This window comes from Macadamia integrifolia, chromosome 2 (assembly GCF_013358625.1).
Source record: "Macadamia integrifolia cultivar HAES 741 chromosome 2, SCU_Mint_v3, whole genome shotgun sequence".
NCBI lineage: Eukaryota > Viridiplantae > Streptophyta > Magnoliopsida > Proteales > Proteaceae > Macadamia > Macadamia integrifolia.
In genome coordinates this window covers 2,930,200-2,952,352 of record NC_056558.1, presented here as the reverse complement: position 1 = coordinate 2,952,352, position 22,153 = coordinate 2,930,200, and the positions used below count along the sequence as shown (strand labels likewise).

Here is a 22,153-nt window from a genome sequence, read left to right as displayed (position 1 = left end):
AATATTGTCTGCAATAATAATCAATCCCGTTGACCAAGTTTCCTTCATTGTAACTATTCTTTTCTTTCTAATCCACCACTAAACAAGTGAGTCAAACTCAGCAAAGCTCGGCCAGGATATCCCAAATTGTCCAAAATTTTCCCCATATTACCGCAGAGCCACTACAATTTGCAAAGAGATGATTTATTGACTCTTCCGAAATATTGCAAAGGTTGCATTTGGAAACCAGTGTAATACCTTTCCGAGCAATAATATCATCTGTAGGAAGTTTCCCATGCATTAAACGCCATCCAAATGTAGATTGTCTTGGCTGCAAACTTTTTCCCCATACAATCGAATGCCAAGGGACTTTTGGGTTTCTTTTCCTAATCTCATTCTATGCTGAGGTAGTACTGAAATCACCTAAAGTTGTGCAGCTCCAAACACACCTATCTTCCGTTTCATACCCAGGAAGATTAATGTTATTAGCATAGGCAAAGCAGTTTTGTAGTGAACTTGCTGCAACTTTTGGAAAATTCCAATGATAATTTGCAATGAAATCAGCCACCATGAGATGTGAATTGTCAATTGCAACATCTGTTATATTACACATCTCATCTATAGAATTTTCTCCCAACCATTCGTCTTTCCAAAGTCTAATCGACTTTCCACCTAGGTTAACGAAAAAAAAAAAAAAAAAAAAAAAAAAAAAGATGTGTGGGAGATGGTGTTTGGTGGTCACGATGGTTGGGGGATGGCATGAGGCTCAGATCCTGGGTTGAAGAAGATGGGGGTGGGGGGGAGAGGCCACAATGTTTGCAAAGGGTGATTCCTATGGGAGTTTTTGGATGTTGCAGGTTGCTGGTGAGTTGGAGGGAAGGGGTGGGTTTGTTGCAATGGAAGGGGGTTAGCGATTGAGATTCGAGGTAAAAGAGATGTCAAGGGTTTGTTCTAGGGATGAGAGGGGTTGAGAAGGTTTTCAAGTTTTGTGCAGGTTGTTTTACAAGGCAGCGACAGAGGCCTACCTTGGGGTAAAGGCCTGTGAATAGGGGCTAAGGTTTGGAGGTTGGGCAATGGAGTGACGGGGACAGAGTTTCTAAAAAAGAGGTGGCAACAAAGGGACTATCAGAGGCACTGATACCTTGTGAAATTATGAAACTCTGTATCTAATCCATTACAATGGTTGTAAATATATATGAGAGTCTCATCTAAACATGAATAGGTAAAGAAGGAAAACAAAATCAAGGGAATATACAGATTATCAGAATGTCTACACCCAAAAGTAGACAAAATATATTTAGAATAGAAGACAATGAAATTCTCCTTTATTTTTTCACACACAACAAATTAATACATAGATTTATTAATTCCTGAAAGCTAGGTAGAAGTCATAAATTAGTGCATTTTTTTTTTTTGTTGCTAACAACGGGTTTTTAAGCCTTCGGCTTGATTAATACATATCATCTGTATAGACAACAAATATGCCCAATAAATTTAGAATACCACTCCAGTCGTCTAAGATGATAGGGCATATATTGGTAAGCAAGTAAAGCAGTAGGAACCACTAATGGGTAAAAAAATATGAGAAACCCAACGATTGCAAAAAAATATGGGCACCATATGGCAATTCCATATCCACAAGTGATGAGATTTCTGAGATAACCACTGGGCAACACTGCAACCCCACCTTCCATGAAAGCCATCCCAATTGATAGGAACGACAAGAAGGTCAAGATTCTGGCAACTTCCATGAAAATGGTGATTTTTTTGTTGTTAAAGTAAGTCCCAAAGAGTATGACAAACATAGCTGTTAAGGAGAGGCCCATAGCTATGGTATCAACTATCATAAAATCTTCAAAGATTGGGTCTCCTGCAAGAGTAGCCATTCCCTGGGTTGAGTTACTTCCACTACTGAACCCACCAGGAACTTTTAAAGCAGATGCAAAGGTAGCAATGGCAATGAGTGTTGCAACTATCCCCAAAATGCCGGCCATTTGCTTGTATGACCCAACCATTGATGTAGTATCATCTTGTTCTTCTGTCTCGACCTTCTTGAACCATTCTCGCCAACTTTGTAGTCTTAAACACTTGATCCATAGGTTTGATGTCTGCAAGGAACATATTCATATGATTACAATAATGGCATGTGGTAGAACTAGACACCCAGCCATAAACATCAAATTAACAGTGTTGATACACGAGTCAGAGGTGTGTTAGTTCTGGGACCTGAGCCAAACTCGGCCATGTATAACTTAGAACTTAACTAGCAAGAATAACATATATAAAATTATAATTCTTTGAAAGGGATCCTTGCAAAATGCCGGATCTTTTATTTGCGACACTATGGGTAAGCTTGCTTTTTGCGCTATTGTCAACCATATTTAGAAATGGACCTCCAACTCTCCCCCGATTCGTTAGATTTGTGATTCTATCTCCTTTGATGTAAAATTTAAGGTCTCTCAGATTATTAAAACTTGTATTATCTCCCCAAGGAATAATCACTTTGTTGTGTCCTAGGGCCTTCCTCCATCTTTGCTTCGGACCCTTTTCCTTCCTCAAGGGTGGATCCTTTGTCGCTTCCTCTCCCCCTCCCCTTTCTTAGGGGTATTTGTATTATTTTTCCTCCTCCTTTGTTTTAAATTATTTTATTCTCCTAAGAAAAACATATATAAAATTGCAGTTTGGAACAACATAAAACACAAGAACAAGGACATGAGGGTAACATACCTTGGAAAATATGGAGTTGCTAGGCTACTTCTCTTGTATTTGAAAAGCTGTCTGATTTTCCTTGTTAAGTACCTCTTTATCTTGCCTCCCATCGAATGCCAAATAAAAGAATATCCTGGAACTAGTGAGTTTGGTAGATATATGGAAAGGTGTATTTCCATGCATATCAGCCTTGTTCATCAATCTATCCAGACCCAAACTATCAACAACATAGATAACCATTCTCAACCTTTCACTCTTCACTACAAAATGAAGAATGGATTCTCCTTCCTGGCTTAGTTGCTCAATACAATCTGGGCAATGTTTAATCATCTCTTGAACTACTTTAGGCTGGAATTCACGAGCTGCTATGTGAAGTGGAGAGTGACCATTTTTGTCCAATGTATAAGGACTAGATGTGTATTTCAATATCAACTTCTCTATTATATCATAGTGGCCAATTTCTGCTGCATAGTGGAGACCAGTTTTTCCATGTTCATCTCCCCCTCTGATGATTTGTATTTTCTTTTCTGTAAGCTCTTCCACAATATCTGAAACCATACAAAAGGATAAATTAATGAGATAATAACTGGTCACACCACTGTTTCAAAACTCGATTAGTCAAATCAGGATCAGCTTTGATGATCTGTCCAAAACCGGCTAGATTCCTGGTCAGATTCCTCCGCATCATGGATTTAGCTTTCAATATCTGTATCAAATTTGGCCTCTGACGATATCATTATGATATCAATTCGGAACAGATTGGATTGGTGCATATCGATCAATTTTATCTTTGCATTTTTTTGAAATATATATATATATATATATATTTACTATTTTACTCTTGACACGATACGCTTAATTGATCCAGATTGGTCAGGTATTGAGTATCAATTTCAATCGATACCAATAGGATATCGATGCTTGAAACTTTGCTCTACATTTTCAATTGGTCAAGTTGTATACATGAATTTACCATAGCCTGGACAAATTTAAGTTTTGTATTGAGTATGGGCTGAAAAATCGAAACATGAGGTTTTCAAATTTTGAAAAGTTGGGTAAGCTTGCCCTCGACACAACAATCTATCATATATGGAGAAAACACAATCTTAGGCAATGGACCACTAAATCCAAGACAATTGCCCCATTTTTTAAAAGCCATCTCATTCGAAGTCAAAACCAAGATCAGTCACTCCTTCGGGCTTTGGATGGAATCCCTAAGAAATTGTTACCTTGCCACCTCTTGGAGAGTCAGGATCCTTTACCCACATGGGGATCCTCCCCACATTGGGGAGAGCCACTCAAGTGGAATCTCCATCCACCTATTTCAATTTGACATAGATTGGTGGAGATTCCACTTGGGCGGGTGCGAGTAGGGAATCCAGAATTCTTGGAACCCTCCTCCCCTTTCTAAAGGGTAGTGTGAAAGTGTTTTATCATTTTTATCATTTTTTTATTAGAAAAAAAATTACTACTTGATTGCGACCCTTTGCTCAGATACAGGGAGTAGCAAAAATATCACCCTAACCCTTGGTTGGAAGCCTATAAGTTTCTTTTTGTTGGTCTCCGTGTGAGTGCAATGGCCACCCAACCAAGTAGCAATCCCATCAATTCTTTATTTTTCCTTTGAGGCTCTCCTGAGTTTTTTATAATATACATTTATTCATCCAGGAAAAAAAACCCGAGATTTTCATATTGACAAGAACAATGCATGATCTTTCCTCCTATGAGGGCTCATCGCTAAAGAAATGGAATAATTCAAATTCTTTTGGTTCATCAATATCTTCTTAGATTTTAATATTTTTTAAGATACATTTTGAGATTCTATTTCTTTGACTGCAAACCCAAATAGCAGCAAACTTTGTTGGAGAAGGCCTAGGTTGCAACCCCTCTTCCCTCTTTTTAAGAAAGAAAATAAATAGGAAAAAAAAATAAAAAATTGCAGAGGATTGATCAAACTTACCAAATCGATTCCTTGCCGCAGCCTCATACAAGGCTTTCTCGCCTTTGGGGCCACCATACGCTGCTGGCTTTTTTTAGGATTACTGTACCATTTCTAGATCTCCCGTTTGAGCAGCCAAGTATAACAAGACTTGTCAGCATCATTGTCGTAACATGACCAACAAGGGTCAGCCTCTATCAGCAACTTAGCCACTTGAAGATTGTTGCTTCGAACAGCCTCATGCAAAGCCATGTAATTATCCTTATTTCTCATTCTCATCAGCTTCTCAGCTGCACCTGCACCTTCAGGTCTTATTTTTGAGAAAAGAAAACTAGCTATAAGCCTCATTTCTTCATTTACAGTCCTCGCCGCAACGTGCAATGGAGTGTCGCCATCGGAGTTTGGCTGTGTGAGGAGCGTTGGATACTGACTGCTGAGAACTCTCACGAACTCGTCCTGTCCATGGTACACAGCAATATGAAGGGCTGTGTTGGATTTGGGTCTCGTTGCTTGTTGATCTATATCAGGGATTGTTCTTAAATTTAGGAGGGTAGTGTCACCATATCTTGCAGCTTGGTAAAGCCCAGGATTCATGGTTTTATCACAGCAACCTTTCTCACTACACAGACCCACACCTTTGATTATAGTTTTAGATTGATTCATTATTGTACACTCACTCTTTATAAGGAGGAGCTTCTATAAGAACATGTTCCTTAAGTATGATCAATCCATTAAATTGTTCTTGCCTTAGGCAGTGAAAGAATAAACAATTGCTCTTGCTTCCCCTTTTGGCCAAAGGAAACTTAGTCGAATAACTAAGTCAAACCTAAAGGGTAGGAATGAATCTTCTTGTGTCATTCCTATTCTTGTTTCTTTAAGTGGAAAGAATGGGTTAAGAATTTGTTCTTTGTTCTTTTCCTTGCCTGATCAAGATATACGAAGAGAAAAGGGCGATAAAGGGGAAGGAATCTATAGTAACAATGATTAGAGGAAAAGCAAAGTATGCTCATAAATGTGCACAATTCGTTTCGAAAACTGTTGAAAAGGGGATATACTTTCTAATGACACTGAATCCATAGCTCAGGTTGATCACAAGTCAAGTGAATTGAAGAGATTTAATTAGAAAAAGTTAAAAGAAAAACTTATCCTTTTTTTTTTTGCTAAACAAAAGAAAAACTTGTCATTAGTGTAGGAATCTAGCGTCCACTAGGCTCTGTACTGTAACGATCTAAAAAATGGGTTCTGATGTTTTTTTATTTTTTTGAAACAGAAATAAGGTAAAACCTGTATGGAAAGTCTGGTTCAATTTCTTGTTTTTTTTGAAATGAACCGGACACTTATGAGACTTTTGAATCCATTTTTTGGAGCATAAAATACTTGCTTTTCACTTTTAGAAGTCATTCTGAGCAAAAGGCGCCGAAACAGGTATCACTTATAAGTTATGAGGGGTAATTTGGGAAATTACCCTCAAAACATAACTTTGTTATGTTTCAAAACCCTAACCCCATTTTCGTTACAGGAGGCGAGAGGCGAGAAGGAGACGCGAGGCAAGAAGGAGGCGAGAGGCGAGAGGCGAGAGGCGAGAGGCGAGAGGCGAGCAGCTCTGCCATCTTCGATCTACCATCGTCAAGGTAAACGATTCTCTCTCTTTTTCTTTCTCGTTCTCTCTCTTTCTCTTTCTCTCACTCTCGTTCCCTTTCTTTCTTGATCTCTTCTCCCTCCTCCTCTGTGCCAACGGAAGGATCTTCAGGAGGCTGTTTCTCCATTTCCCACTAGTGTTGTTGTGTAAGAAATGCTTTCAGTTATTAGACTCCCTCGATCAGTTTTTTTAAATGCTTTCAGTTATTAGACTCCCTCGATCTGTTTTTTTAAATGCTTTCAGTTATTAGACTCCCTCGATCTGTTTATGTACTTTGCATCTAGTTGTACTGGACCAGAGTTTGTTTGTTTGTTTGGTCGCTTTTCTCATTATGAATTCAGTTTGTGTGTTGTGTTCTTGCAAAAATAGTATTGCCTTACTGTTATAGACTTCTATTGCATTTTGTTCATTCGGGATGATGTCAATGATCAAAGTATTAAGATGAACTTACCTTACTGTTATAGACTTCTATTGCATTTTGTTCTATTCGCGAGTACTTTGGAGAGAATTTTATCAGCAAGGGCAATGCCTTCGTAGTCTACGGAGGCAGCGAGGGTCTTTATTTCTCTGTTTCTAATCAGACCGAGAGTGGCTTCAACCATTTCACTACATGTAGCTGCTTGAATTAACTCCATGTTAGTCACTTTGGTGATGAAACTCCAGAATTTGATCAAAACAATTAGCTGGAGCTTCTTGTTTTGCTTTTTTTTTGCAAAGTCTGAAAGCATCCTGTAGGGAAATATGAGTACTAGGGAAATATGAGTACCTCATTAATTATTAAAAATTCCACGGTGGGGGAAAATTTCCCAATAATATTGGTCACTTCAAAAACCTCAAGTTTATGGATATCTCCAACGAGCTATGGTTCTCGGGTTTACCCTTGTTGATTTATTGAGAGTTGTAATATAAACTTCTTCACAATCAATCTGGAGGAGTCCCAGGGCATAACAGGTTATTAGAGAAGAAATTAAGTCCGAGTGTTGGTGAGGCTTTCCTTTTTTCCAATGATTTCCAGTTGTCGGGCTTGGACTCCACAACAATTTTCTGCTGGAGGGTATTGAATTCATGCCCTGCAGACAAAAATTGTTTTCGTTCCAGAAACAGAAACCCAAAAAAGAAAAGAAACAATGTTAGACGTTTCCATGTTTTCCATGTTTTCAAATGTTTGTGGGCTTTCCCATGTAATGAATCAAAGGAAGGATCAAGCCTATCCTGAACTGAACTTGAAGGATTGGGCTGGAATTTCCACGGATCCAAATGGTCAAGAGAGTGTTATACATGAGATTATGGACCATTCCAAAAAGTGTGAATATCACTTTTGACATAAGAGACAACCTTATGTCTCCTTTTCTTTACTCCTATTTGTCTCCTTGATTCTTTGTTGCTCGGTACAAATTTTAATCATTCTTATTTGTATTCAAAACCTCATTGAAGGCCTTTGAAAGCCTTGTGTGAGTAAGGTCATAGGGGTTTCATTGGGTTGGGGTGCCTTGGTGAAAATCAGTGTTTTCAATTTGGATTTTAAATTCATGTTCTTTTTTTTTTTGGTAAAATAGTGAGAAAATGTCAACTTCAAAACAAGCAATTAATGAGACTGCAAAATGGAGCGAAGCAAATGTAGACACCCTTATTGTCCTGATGGTAGAGGAAGTTAAGAAAGGAAATAGGACTACTTCGACTTTTAATAAAGCTGGTTGGAACAACATTGCCAATAACTTCAAAGAAAAAACTGGGGTCAACTATGCCATTATACAGTTGAAGAACAAAGTGAACAAACTGAGGCAGGATTATAGTCAGTTTAAGAAGCTATTGGAGACAACTGGTTTTGGTTGGGATACTGCTTCAAGAACTTGTACTGTTGATGATGAATCCATCTGGGAATCTCATATTAAGGTATGCTCAAGTTGTATTTAATTTGAGTATTTTGAAATGCCAGGATATATCAATTCAAGTATTTGATTATGCGTATTTTTTATTTATTAGGATAACCCTACTTGGGCACGATTTAAGAAGCACGGACTACCACAATGGCCAGAACTATGTATGGTATTTGGTGATACATATGCAGACGGCGAAGGAAGTGGGACTCAAACAACCATGTTGAAAACTTTGGGGGCCAATGAAGCTAGGATTATGATTGAGTCTTGTGATGAGTCAAGTTCCGCTGATGAAGTTACTCCATTAGGTGACACTCAAACTGAAGCAGTGGAAAAAAGGCCAGTTACTAAGCATAGGCATGATAGGACTCCAAATGCGAAAAGGAGGAGGAGCAAGTCTAATGATTGGTCAATGGCATTCAAGGCAATTCAAGATATTAGTAAATCAAGGGTAGAACGAGATGCGAGCATGTCCACTGCTTCAACCCAAAATGCGGAATAGATGTATGGGATTACTAGGGCCATGGAGGTGCTTGAGTCAGAATATGAGTTAGATGAAGCACTATACGAGAAAGCACTTCGGAAGTTAATGGCTGATCCGCAATGGAGAGAAGCATTAATTTCCTGCCCTCCTCATCGGAAGTCAATACTCCTTCGTACCCTTCAGTAGTTTGCTTCTTGAAAAGTTCTTTTAATTAGATAGATTGATAACTTTACTTGGATTGTGCCTTGACCCTACTTCTAACTTTGATGGTTTGCTATGTTTTCCTTCACTTTTTAAGATGTTATGGATGACTGTATCTTGACTTTTTTTTATAACTGTAGTATTTGATGTCCTGAATATTTGATCATTGTACCTTGACACTACTTTTAACTTTGATGGTTTGCTATGTTTTCCTTCATTTTTTTTAAGGTGTCTTGGATATTTGTTCAAAATTATGGTTTGATGTGTTTGCATATTTCTAATTTTATATTATAGGAATGGATCAAAGAATGATCGCATCTAGGGAACACATTGAACAAATGGAAAGGGATGACACAGATGCAGAAATCATGATGTGTATAATGTTGTTGATGAAAGCACATGATTCATTATACACTAGAGAGCCCATACGAGATAGTAAATTGACAGGACCAGAGCGAGTGAGTGAGGTTCTAAACGGACATGTAGACAGATGCTATGAACAGTATAAAATGGAACGCCATGTCTTCCTCAACCTTGAAGCGTTAATGCGACAACGTGGTTGGTTGGAAGATAGTCGATATTTAAGAGTGGATGAGCAGTTGGCAATGTTTATATCTATCGTTGGTCACAATGATAGGTATAGAGACATAGCAGAACACTTTCAGCGTTCTCTTAACACTATAGGTGAACACTTTAAGAAAGTGTTACGTGCTTTCATACTACTGGGACAAGAGAATATCAAACCTCCAAACTTCAGTCGTTGCCCTAAACAGATTCTTGAAAAACCAAAGCTCTATCCTTTCTTCAAGGTATGTTGTTTATGATTAAAACAATGATTATGTTGTTTTGTGGTTATACGTGGTTTGATTTGATGAATATCCATGTATTGGTACTAGGACTGCATTGGCGCGATTGATGGCACTCATGTTAGTGCTTCTGTACCTCTATCCAAACAAATACCGTACAGAGGAAGGAAAGGAGATACGACCTGAAATGTTATGTGTGCATGTGACCTTGACATGAAATTCACTTTTGTGTACGCTGGTTGGGAGGGTTCGGCAAATGATTGTCGAGTATTCAATGAGGCATTGAATAACCCTAAATTTGAATTTCCTCATCCTCCACCTGGTACGTTCTAAATCTTAACCTCAACAGTTGATTATGCTCTATTTTACATATTGTGTTGATTCATTACTTTTCACTTTACGTGCTAGGTAAATATTATGTGGTTGATTCTGGTTATCCATCTACTACTGGATTCTTGACGCCGTTCAAAGGACAAAGATACCATCTAAATGATTATAGGAATAGACGTCCAAGGACAGCAGTAGAGCTATTTAATAATAGACACTCTTCTGTTAGGAATGTTATAGAGCGCAGTTTTGGTTCTTTGAAGAAGCGCTTCCCAATTCTGAGCAAAATGCCATGTTTTCCATTGAACAACCAAACATGCATCGTCATTGCTTGTTGTGCACTTCACAACTTCATTCGGGAGGAAGAAATTGCAGACAAGAATTTTAAGGAGTTTGGTGAAAATTGGTGGAATGAGGAGCCTGAAGAAATTCAAGATTATGTACCACCGGCTCACATTAGTATAAGCTTAGCAGAAAGAAGAAGACAGATGGATGATCTTAGGAAAAAGATTGCAAATGAGTTAGCTGTTAAAGCCGGAATGGCTCAAATTACATGATTACATTTTGATGATTGGATTTAAACTTTGAAGTAGTGGGACATGTTTTGCAGTTAAGAATTAAATTGGAAGACCTAATTTATGCCCTTAAGTTCATAATTAGATACTTTAAGAATTATGTCAATACTTGCATTTATTCTTGTTCATACTTTTATGTTATTATGATAGATCATATTTTTGTTGAAACATTTCATATTTCATATGGCAAGGAAACACGGCCAAATATTTCATATTTGAAGTGAACACCATGTTGTTGATATGGAGATATTCTTATTTGTCTCATTCGACTTAAGTTATTTGGGTAATCATGGTTTTCATAACTTAGAATTTATTAAAAAACCATTGACTATCCTTAGATTTTATTTAAAAATCACAACTTTGACACCCATGGTGAATATGGCACTTTATGTAAATATTGGTTTCTAACAGAAACGATTCTGTTAAGTACGAACCATACATGTTTCTGTTTTTTTCAGATTATAAAATCAATTTTTTTTGGCGATTACCATACAACATTTAAGATGCAGAATCACTCCAAAAAAATAGAAATGCAAAAAAGTGTGCTAGACCCAAAATCATGTTAAAAAAACAGAATCGTTACAGTACAGAGCCTATGTAGCCCACAAGTTTTTCAATCCCTTAAACAATTTAAGCATTGGAACAATTTTTCTGTTCGAGAGTGCGATAGTTGCGCCGCAAATATACAGGGGTCGTGCAATGACCAGTGATGCACACTCTTGTGTCAAGGTGTTGGGCCGCTCTTGGACAGAAAACATTTACCCACATTTTAATTAGGTTCCTTAATCTTTTCATATTTTTCCCATATAAGTAAAGGAAAGAGATTGAATTCCTTGTCCTATTGCATGGTATACGCTAGTGCCTCCTTATTTCTATCTCTCATCCCTTCTATGAAATTGTTGGGGGTATAGTGTCTTGTATTCTGTTGCTTGTATAAGTGGGTTGATTCCGAAAGGATGTTATGAGGTTTAGGGCCTGAGGCCTCAAAGTGTAAGGACGAACGTACGTTATGCAGCCCATTTAGGGCTATATAGGTATTTTGGTAAATCACCTACACAGGGTTTGACTACATATTCCTAACGGATGTTCTTTCTTTATAATCAATCTAAGAGATGTGTAAAGACGAGAGGTTGTAACCCTATTCTCCATTGATAGTGAAACATATCTCATCTCATGTGGACGTAAACAATCTTGTTGAACCACATAAATCTATGTGTGTGTGCATTATATGATTGTTTGTTTGCGATTTTCATTCTTTTTTATATCTTTTAGTTTCTCATTTTTTTTTATGAAAATGACATATTCATGGTCTATTGTGGGAGGATGGGAGGAGGGAGACAAGTAACAAACTATTTTTTTTTTTTTTTTTTGCGAGAAAATCAATTTCGGACCATGTTGAAACCGAGATATCTCCGTTGGAACTTGCATTTCTATCCTAGATTTAGAACAGGTACTATCACAATTTACGGTCAAGATTACTATCAATTAGGGTCCAAAGAGCAACCCTAGAGATTATCCACCTCTTATTTTTTCTTTTTTCAACCCAAGATATGTTCTGTGTTTGGTGTATGCATTCTACATTTATTAGTCTCAACCATTGCAGACTGAGCTAAATAGCACATTCCATAATGGATTGCATTGTCTAACAGCCATGAACGAGAATGCACACCAAATAATATATCTATATCTATATATATTTATATATATATATATATATAAGAATTTCCCTTGTTTCCACAAAGGGGAAAAAGAAGGCAGTACATCATAACTGATTACACAAAAAATGTTGGTGGAGCAAGCCATGAAATCCCTCTTGGTTATTTATTTGGCACGCATTCACTTAAAGTTTACAATTTCTAAGAAATCAGAAAAGCTTCCATTTTAAACAAATAAAATTAATGGACCGAATCAAACAAGGTGAGACATTCTCCCGCGCCCCATCTTACAAAACCTTATACATAATGCAAGATCCTCATCCGTAGAAAATAAAACAAAATGGGTTTAAGAAGCCACAGATGAGCTTACGTTGGAGCTGTCAGGCAACTTGAAATTACCAACTACCTCCCTTCATTCTTTCTTGCATCTCAGCTGCCTTCTCTTCTTTCAATTTCTGCACGATCTCTCGTATCTTGGGATTAAAGAATCGGTCACGAACATATTTCTTCTCTTCAGCCTGTATTTCCTTGATAGCACTTGGATATGGGTTTGGTGGTGGTTTCTTTCCTTGGAGACGTGCAATTTGCTTCAGCCGTTTAAATGCTTGCTTCTTTGCTTTCTTTTCTGCTCGGTATTCCATCTACACTCGGCAAAGTGAAATTAAAATAGTGGATAAGAGTAATATAGGACATACTCCTAAGGAAAACAATCTAGTATTATGAGAAGGATTTATACATACATCAGCAACAGCCATCGCTTCCTCTTCACTCACTCCCTGCTCTTTCATCTCAAGTACTCGCCAACCAAAGACACGAGCTGGAGGGGGATCAAAGCCGCAAAACCTGTTGAATTACGATAACATTTACGGATCATTCACAAGTCCAATCAATCATTAGAGTACATTTTTCTTTTTCTACCCCAATATAACAAGATCCAACCCTCAAAATGACGCCAAAGTTTTCTGCAACCACACCATAATACTTCTCATTACCAAAGTGTATTGGACACATGTCTCCGAATACCTTGGATCCAAGCTAAATGGCACAAGAAACTGATCTAAAACAAGAACATTTATTTAACCCATGCCCAAGACTAATGAATTATGGCTATGCAATGCATAATTTCTAAAGTGAATTAGCATGCGTTGTGGGTATGCAACATTTAATATCCAATGAGAAATAGCATTAGTAATACACCTAGAGAAACCTCAAGCAGGCACTAAACCTAATGAATACAGTATGTAAACCTTGAATGGTAGAAACAAAAGGCTAATACATCAGCACTATTGGGGGACCTTTTATGCAGATTAGAACATAACTTCAGTCAGTTGCACTGGCTAATAGAATCCAATCAGTTTTCACAGACAATCAGAATCAACTCTAATTCCATGAGAAAGTTCCGATAAGCTTAATAATTGAATCAGAATTAAAGTCTCAGTTTCTATGGTCAATGTCTATATATAGCTCACCAATTGCATGACATATTGGCATGCATGTACAATCACTGAATCTCGAGGTTGGCTCAGGTTGCATTTCGTGAAAACTAAATCAAATAGAACTGTGAAGAAGAAAAGACCGAAAGAGTGTTCAAGAGGTCAACAATGAGGCATCTTGGAAAGAACTTTGTGTGCCCCCTTCACCACCACCCTCCTCCAGGAAACAAAGTTCTGAATACAATAGTCAACAATATAAATTATAATCAAGCCTCATTTCAGGGCTTTCCATTGCAGTGATGACTATGCAAAGAATCCAGACTACTGCAGCACCCCTTGTAGTCTTGGAATTTTCTTATTACTTATTCACTTCACACTCACTCAATTGCTTTCTTCGGAGATGAAAGCAGACTTGCGTTCAATGATCCATTGGATATTCATGGATTTTGAAGGCCTATGATCATCTCATTTTCCTTCACTCTTCTAGAAACACCTGGTTATTTGGGATAGCCTGCCTGGCCGTGCGAAGTGTAGGCATTGAAGGACTCTACACATACAGGGATTTATCATATTACGCAGCCTTTCCTAGTTCTTATCTGCTGTTATGTACCAAATTATTTGAAGTCTCCTCTTTTCGGTTTCTTGAACAAATTTTCTAACCATATCCAAGATAAATAAGGTGGAAAGAGATGAACTGCAAATAAAATGAGTTGAAAATAATGGTAGGCATAGGAGCATTCCTATTCCCTAATTCATGTTGTAGAAGAAGATAGACATTTTGTTTAGAAAAAGAAAGGTAAAGATCTTTGTATGTACAAGTGATGGATGAAAGATAAACAGATACAGAAACAAAAAGAGAAAAAGTGCATCTTTAAGGAGGCAATACCTGATAGCATCTTCATATTTAGAATCTGGATATTTTTGAAAGAACTTCTTTACATAGATATCCTCAGGAAGACTGATTTTCTCCACTTTTCCATCAGTACGAGGGAATGTCACAGGTGGAGCCCTGGATGGTGCAATTTAACCATATGCAAGCATGTCATATATAACCAATACATAACAAGAAATCATAATAGAAACTCTGGCCCATGTAGGAAATAATCTGTTCTCCGGCACTTCTGTAAATATCTCAAGTTAAGCACCAAACACGAATGTGAATAAAAAGATAAGCATGCTCAACAGCATTTTTAAGTTCATTATCTCTATTCTAAGGGTTTTTTTCTCTTTCTCAGTTGGAGAAATCTTATTCTAAAGTTATAAAAAAAAAAAAAAATGACTGCTCAGCCCCATTTGGTAATATCACCCCCCAGTGCCCCCCAACACACATACACACAACAAGAGACAGCTTCAAGTCAATAAGCGGGCAGATCATGAAATCAAAGCTGGCAGTTATTGAACTGATGGAGATATGAATACCAAAAAGTAAACAGATAAAAACAAAATAATAGTTGAAGCCTAGAGAAATCATGAAAGAATCGAACTTCTCCAGGATTGTGACCCACTTTGCCTTTGAGTGCTGTGACATAAGACACAAATCATACTCAGCTCACTATCCTTAGAAGAAAGACACCCCTCTAGCTTCTCTCCACCAAAACCTTTGTAAACACAATTAAAGTTAAATACACATCAAACATTTCTTCATCAGAACCACGATTGTACATCCTAATGTTCAAGCAATTCAAGAAACCAATGACCTGTTTTCAATCTGTTAAAACTCTAGTAAGGACAGAATCACAGAACATGCTATAATTTTGAGAAATGGCAATGGGAAATCGATCTCAATGACAAAACCAAACAAACATTAAGGAATACATATATGAAGTGAAGAAGGGACATGGTAACAAACTCTTCCATGGCTTTAAGCCATATGGGCTTGGCCTTGGCAAGACCTTTCACAAGTTTCCTAGTTCTTGTCAGAAGATCTCCTTTCATGAACGACATGGTTGATGGTGGACTGTTGATGGTTCTCTCTGTCACTGTCTCTGTTCCTCTGCCTGTTTTCCACCTCCCACTGAATTAGCCAAGCAGTGATGATGACTAATCTAAATTTCTTACACCGATGATGGATACCCTCTGATTTGAATCTGATGGACAGAAAGAGAGCAATTGGTGAGGAACTGAGAATTCACTCGATGCGGAGCTAATCCAGCAGAGCTAGCACACAATTTTAGTAGAAAAAGACTAAAAGCAAAACCACCACCCAGGTGTGGGACTTCAATTACTGTACGAAATTGCACCCTGTGTAGTCACTTTGATATTTTCTTCCTGGTTTAGTCCATCATCTATGACATTGTAAGTAGAGAGCCAGGTCCCAGGATTGCTGACTGGCTGATTTCCATTTCAGGTCCATGAAGAAGCGCAACACTGGATTGCAGCTCTACCAATTACAACTCCTAGGCTGCATTTGGATACACTGATTTGGGGATTTCCAATTCCATGGAATTTAGAATACATGGAATAAAAAATCCCTTCAGTTGTAATTCCAATATTTGGATAAATTTATAAAAATCCATGGAATTGAAATCCCTTTCACAAATTCTGTTATTTGGATGCATTGAAATTTTGAGGACTTGGCATACATTACTATACTTTATCAATTACCTTACATACATCCACGTTTCAAAAATCCCACAACCTAACACCGGGCTTCAAGTGGTGTCACTTAAATGAAGAAACCATGTCTTTCCCATTAGATTAATTTAAGTAAATCAAATTACATACTTATGGAAGGAAAACTACACCAGGCCAACCCACTTAAGCAATTTTAAACATTTATCAACAAGGGAGAAGAATTCAATGTGCAGTGGAAACAAGTAGTCACATCCAAAATATACATGAAAATCCAAGCAATACAAGCTTACAAAGCACCAACATAAAGACATCCATGGTCCAAAAGACATTAATAAGGCATCAGCCTAACCATTTAACAACCAAATCATATAGCATCCTTTATTGAATACAGTCGATTCAAATATAAACCGAACATCCAAACCAGGAAGGAAAGCAACAAAGAAGAACTAAAATAAAAGTCATCTTCTTATTCTCTGAGACGGCTTTCATTAGTCTCACGTATCTAAAATATCTGAAGTAGCAATTCCACTACATTTCAAAATAATGTAAGAGGTAAAATGTAAAACCAAGAAAGCAGGGTTGGGCTCAGACTGGTTTAACAAAACCAAAAGAAAAGAGAAGGGGGGGGTGGGGGGTGGAAGATATAAAGTAAATCTTCAAATTGAACCTCATATTATTAGACCTATCTAATTAGTTTACAAGCTAATAATGCGAAACTTTAACAGGATAGCACAATTGGATTTTAAAAATCTCTCAAAAATCCTAACCTGATTAAGAGACAAAGTAACAACAAATGAACCTTGTGGAAGAACTACCTAAGGTAGAAACAGCATCAACAATAGAAGCAGTAACTACTAGAGAAAGAAGCAAAAGTTCCCACCTCCCTAGGGTCACACACACGCTAGGACATTAAAAGAGCAACCCAACCTATTAATTTGGAATCACACCAGGTCCAAATCCCATGGCTGGCTGCCATAAACTAAAGAACAAACCAAATGAAAAGGAAAATGAAGGAAGAAACTGAAAACGGCTGGAAGTCCACACTCGAGCACTATACAGACCTCTGACCGAAAGATTTATGGCACCTGCTCCTCTCAAGGAAGGAGTTGCACCATTGATTCTAATTTCTAACTCTTTTCCTGCAGGACCATGAATAGCTGAGATCTCATCTTGAGACTTCATTGGAGCATTCACTGTTTCAGGACACAATTTTGGGAAGACCCCAAGTTTGATACCTACCCCTACATTTCAGTTGGGAAAAAACCAAATAAATTGCAAATATAATTCAAAGGCTCAAATTAATTGCAAAGCTGCTCACTTCTCAATCCATAATTAAAATATTTCCTGTCAAATAAGAACCAAGTAAATTTGAGGCTAACCACCAATTATTTCCAGAACCTGCTGGAACTACATAAAACTAAGCAAGCACTAAGAACTAAGCAATCATTAAGTTGATGAATTTGTTCAATTCAGAAGCATTCCAAAGGATTGTGGTTGTGGTTGTGGTTGTGGTTGTGGTTGGAGCAGGAGTAGGGTTTCCACTATATGACATATTGTCTACATAAAAGAAACATTAATCATGTTAAAGTCAAGAATCATCAGCTCACAATCGGATATGCATATTGAAGATTCATATACTAGCATTCAACAATGACAAAAGGAAATCTCTCAAAAGAAATAACCAAAATTTTCAAAGTGAGTGAAACAGTAGCAATAAATGGAAACAAAATATCAGCAAGAATCCTTGCCACTGTGACCAACTATCCACCCACCTAGGAATTGTAAAATATATATCTTCAGGTGGTTTGAACAATAAAGATGACCCAAACCAACATGCTCAAGCAAATGGGCAATGGAGAATAATGTGGTCCGCAGTCTCCAAGGTTTCCCAATAGTGAGTTGCATACCATTACTACACTTGCATCACTCTTTTCCCAACTCTCTCTCTTTCTCTCAAAAGTTAAAAAGTAGTTGTTCTTATTCACCAGGAGATTATCTCCTAGAATTAAGTAAGAAAATAAGACTTGAACACCTAAAAGATCGGGCCCTGAGAAAGAAAATAAAAAAGGGTCCCCAACAAATGACACAAGAGTTTGATTTTCGATCCCATTTAATTAAAACCAAAGGAAACAACAGAAAAATAAGTAAAAATATGCTCTCTCCCTCACAGTGACTTCTAACTTCTAAGGGAAGAAGACACATGGGGACTTGGGACTTTGGGTCTCTCTCTCTCTCTCTGGGGAAGTTCATCTACTATCCTTAATTAGCTTGCATGCACAATAGTACTACAACATGGGAAGAAAAAAAGGGTGGTGGTAAACTCAAAAAAGGGCAGAAGTAGTAGTACAGCAGCAGCAGCTACAAAAGAGGGCAGGGAAAAGTGAAACTGTCCAGTCCAGCCATTCCCTTCCCACCCAATTTTCCTTGGAATTAATAAATAATAAAAAATAACAAACAACGACAACAAAAAATACTTAATAGAAGGAGTGACCGAGTGAGTGAGTGAGAAACTGAAACAGAAGTCCTTATAAGATATATGATCTACTTTCAAAATCTTCTTTGGACTTTGGTACTTGGCTTCTTTGTCAGCTCAGATGGGAAGTAAGGAGAAGTGATTAACCAGATCAGAAAATTAAACATTGAGGTTGAGGATCTCTCTCTATGTCATACACACAAAAACACTTTATTTTTCTGGTTAAACAGCATAATATTGTATTATGAGTTCACATTTGCAGACAACCAATGTAAACCATCTCTATCATAGACATCTAACAATAAATCATGCATACATTAATTATACCCCTTTTCCCTTGGGAGATTGAAAATCCACATCATTCAAATTATTTTAGAACCGAGGGCCAACTCAACTACATAAATTTATCAGAGTGATGAGGCAGAGACGGATCCCATCTACAATAACAGAAATAAAATATTGACAGATGAATATCATAATGAAATGGGAAGGATCTCTACTGCTGCTGCTGTTAAAAGCAGGGATAGAATGTACACAGAAAGTCCAATAATGCCTTATTGGGAGATCGGCAGAACTTGAGTATTTTCCAGCACACAGGAATGAGGAGCATATAACCAAAACAGGGGATGAGGACTTACCACTACAAATGAGGGTTACTCACATGTAAAAAATTATATCAAACATGTTAGATCTTGCATTGTGCACCAATGACCCCTGTTACACATCAGGCTTTGGCTAGGCCCTAGCACAAACAGTTGGAGTGCTTGGTCTGCTGGTAAGGCCTGAAGGTTCGGCTAGGCCATGGTGAGAATTGCAATCAGTCCGGAATCAGGTAATCAAGTCTCACCTCGATTCTAAGACCACAGAATATCAAGTAACCCACCAACCGTTACAATCTACAAATTGATCCACAGACATTATAGTAATAATAATATTCAGGAAGAAAAGAAAACATTCAATATCTCGACCAACGAAGAATTAGGGAAGAACAGCAACAACATCAGCAACGGCAACAGCAAACAGAGAACTTAAATCCATCAGAGATCAACAAGACAACCCTCAAATCCACACAAATTAGAAGGAATCAGAAATTAGGGCCAGAGATTACCCATTAGAAATCAACAAGATAACCCCCAAATCCCCACGTTACAGAGATTAAATCAGATATGTGAATTAGTGCTTGAAATGATACCAGAGCTTGACGATCGTACTTGTCGCTGCAACTCTTCGTTGCTTGACGAGAGACAGAGAGAGAGAGAGAGAGCAGAGAATGCTAAGCTTCGAGAGAGAGCAGAGACGATCGCTGGAGCTTCACGAGAGAGCAAAGACGGTCGCCGATGCTTCGCGAGAGAGCAAAGACGGTCGCCGAGCTTTGTGGAGAGTTGCAGCTTGTGGAGAGTTGTAGGGAGATAGGAGAGGGTAGAGCGTCGGGACTCGGGATTTCACGATTTTTTCCCCTCACCTTGTTTCAAGAAACAGAAAAGTAACTAAAAGGTATTTCTCCATTCCTGTTTCTGGGAACAAAAGCAAATATAAATTTTAATTTATATTTCATAAATTGGTGAAACAGAACAAAAAAAATCAAACAGAAAAAATGATGTTTTTCTGTTTCTGAGCACAGAAAAATGGAAAAACCATTTTTAAAAACAAAATCAAACAGGCCCTAAGCAAGCACTAAGAACTGACAAAAACCTAGATCTATCAAGTCCCACATTATTGTCTGGCAAAGCCTAAAAACCACAGAAGAAGCTTATTGCCAATTGTTGAGGATCTGCACATGTACTTTTGTATCATGTTCTATAAGGGCACCTGGTAGAGAATTAGCGTACATGTTGCGAGAAATCCATTTCCCATGATGAAGTGGATGGCATCTCTATTCATGAAGTTCAATGTAAAGAGATCACCATATGATGTCACTAAGACTCTTTGATGGAGGGCCCGTTAAGGGTAGGGAAGAACCCTGAGATGGGTCTCAGAGTTGCAGGAGAATGAGAGGAGATTCGCACAGAAGGGGGAGGAGAATCACATACACAGCCCTAAGGCTCTCAAACATTAACTCAATTCATCATTCTTCAAATTTGTCCCTAATTGAACGACTACAAGCGTTTAAATAGTAAAAGAAAACCAACATTAAAAGGAAACCTACTCTAATTTGGAAACTCAAATTAATTGGAAACTAAATCCTAGTAGTTATCTCCTACCTAAGTTACCAAAAATTAAAAGATTGCATAAAATAAAATTCCTAAAATATCCTACTAGCCAAAGACTCAATATGGGTCCGGTTCATCTCTCGCTAGATACCCAGATGGGTATGGATCACTCCATGGATGCGTATCTATATCAATTCTCCCAATGTTGAGAAAAAATCAGACGAGTTTTGTAGAATGGGAGAATCAACACCAATCGATCAGTATCCATTCTTGCTTGTATGAAGTCACATCAAAACCATGATCGAATGCTATGAAAACCACGACGTGAAGTTTTATAGATGAAGTGGTGACTCAGAAAAATAAAATCGATCGGTTCATTTAAGAGTTCAACTGATTTAAATTTTCCCACAAGTTGATCTTCAATTTCCAATGATGCCATCTCATCTTCCACCTTTGGTGATTCATCTTCTGGCTCATCCACTTGTCGCTCAATGACTGAGATCACATAGTTGAAGGTAGAGTGTATACAACCAGATGTGACTAGTGGGCTCTAATGCCCTTGCAATGTTGTTGAATCTCATCGAGCTTCTCTTGCATCAATTGCAATTGTTGATATCCAATAAAAGATGTATATCCATCGGCCAAGTTTACTATCCAGAATCACTATGGACCCACTATGGCAAGGGAAACTCAAGGAAACGACTTAGGGAACAAACTATAATTATATGGAAGTGTGGAACAATGGCAGAATGGTAATTAGCTGAAACTTGCAAGGGAGGGGCAGAACTGTAATATAAAAATTCAACTTGAAACAAAAGAGTTGAATATATAATGGGGAGGGGTAAACTTGGAAGAAGATGTAATAAGGACAACTAGGGATTAGGAGAGATTCAAAGGGCGATACTGGAAATTCAGGAAAAAGGATTAGGGGAGAGTAAAGGAATCGTGGGTAGGGGACTTATCGACAAAGGGAGAGCTTCTCCACCTTGGGCTGAGATTCCACCAGTGGAGGAAGCAGTAACAACTTCGACTGCACTATGACCCTGACTAGGAGTCTTCTGCGATGACAACCAAGTATGCCTCTTTCGTCTCTCTCTGTTCCCTTCATCTTCTCTCTCTTCTCGTGTTCTCTTCTTCTACTTCTTCTTCTTTTGTTTCTGTTCCTCTCTCTCTCTGCTGCTTTTTTTTTCTTGTTCCTGCCTCTCAATCTCTCTTCTCTTTTTTTCTTCTTCGTCCATTCTTTCTTCTCTTTTCTGCATTGTTTCTTCTTCTTCTTCTTTTCTTCTAGTGCTATCGTCTCTCTCTCTCTGCTTTGTTCCTTTTTTTTTTTTT

The 22,153-nt window shown here is 37.9% G+C and overlaps 2 protein-coding genes and 1 long non-coding RNA gene across 4 annotated transcripts in view; 1 reads left to right on the top strand and 2 right to left on the bottom strand.

The window, feature by feature from the left end:
* Positions 1-1,431: 1,431 nt before the first annotated feature.
* Positions 1,432-5,256, bottom strand: LOC122059956. Its single transcript, XR_006134181.1, has 3 exons — positions 4,649-5,256; positions 2,707-3,236; positions 1,432-2,087 (listed from the first exon to the last, which is right to left on the bottom strand). It is a non-coding gene; the product is annotated as an uncharacterized LOC122059956 (long non-coding RNA).
* A 2,332-nt stretch (positions 5,257-7,588) lies between these two features.
* Positions 7,589-9,079, top strand: LOC122061652 (uncharacterized protein At2g29880-like). Its single transcript, XM_042625071.1, has 2 exons — positions 7,589-8,159; positions 8,250-9,079. Exons 1-2 carry the CDS (start codon positions 7,830-7,832, stop codon positions 8,643-8,645), a joined length of 726 nt encoding a protein of 241 aa, XP_042481005.1. The 5' UTR covers positions 7,589-7,829; the 3' UTR covers positions 8,646-9,079.
* A 3,310-nt stretch (positions 9,080-12,389) lies between these two features.
* The window catches only part of LOC122067753, a 13,457-nt gene continuing 3,693 nt past the window's right edge, over positions 12,390-22,153 (bottom strand). For both annotated transcript variants that reach the window (XM_042631597.1, XM_042631598.1), the window contains exons 2-5: positions 15,474-15,711; positions 14,511-14,633; positions 12,932-13,034; positions 12,390-12,832 (exon numbers count right to left, since the gene is read on the bottom strand). In XM_042631597.1, coding sequence (XP_042487531.1) covers positions 12,587-12,832; positions 12,932-13,034; positions 14,511-14,633; positions 15,474-15,568 — 567 coding nt within the window. In that variant the 5' untranslated portion in view covers positions 15,569-15,711 and the 3' untranslated portion in view covers positions 12,390-12,586. The remainder of the gene's footprint in view (positions 12,833-12,931; positions 13,035-14,510; positions 14,634-15,473; positions 15,712-22,153) is intronic.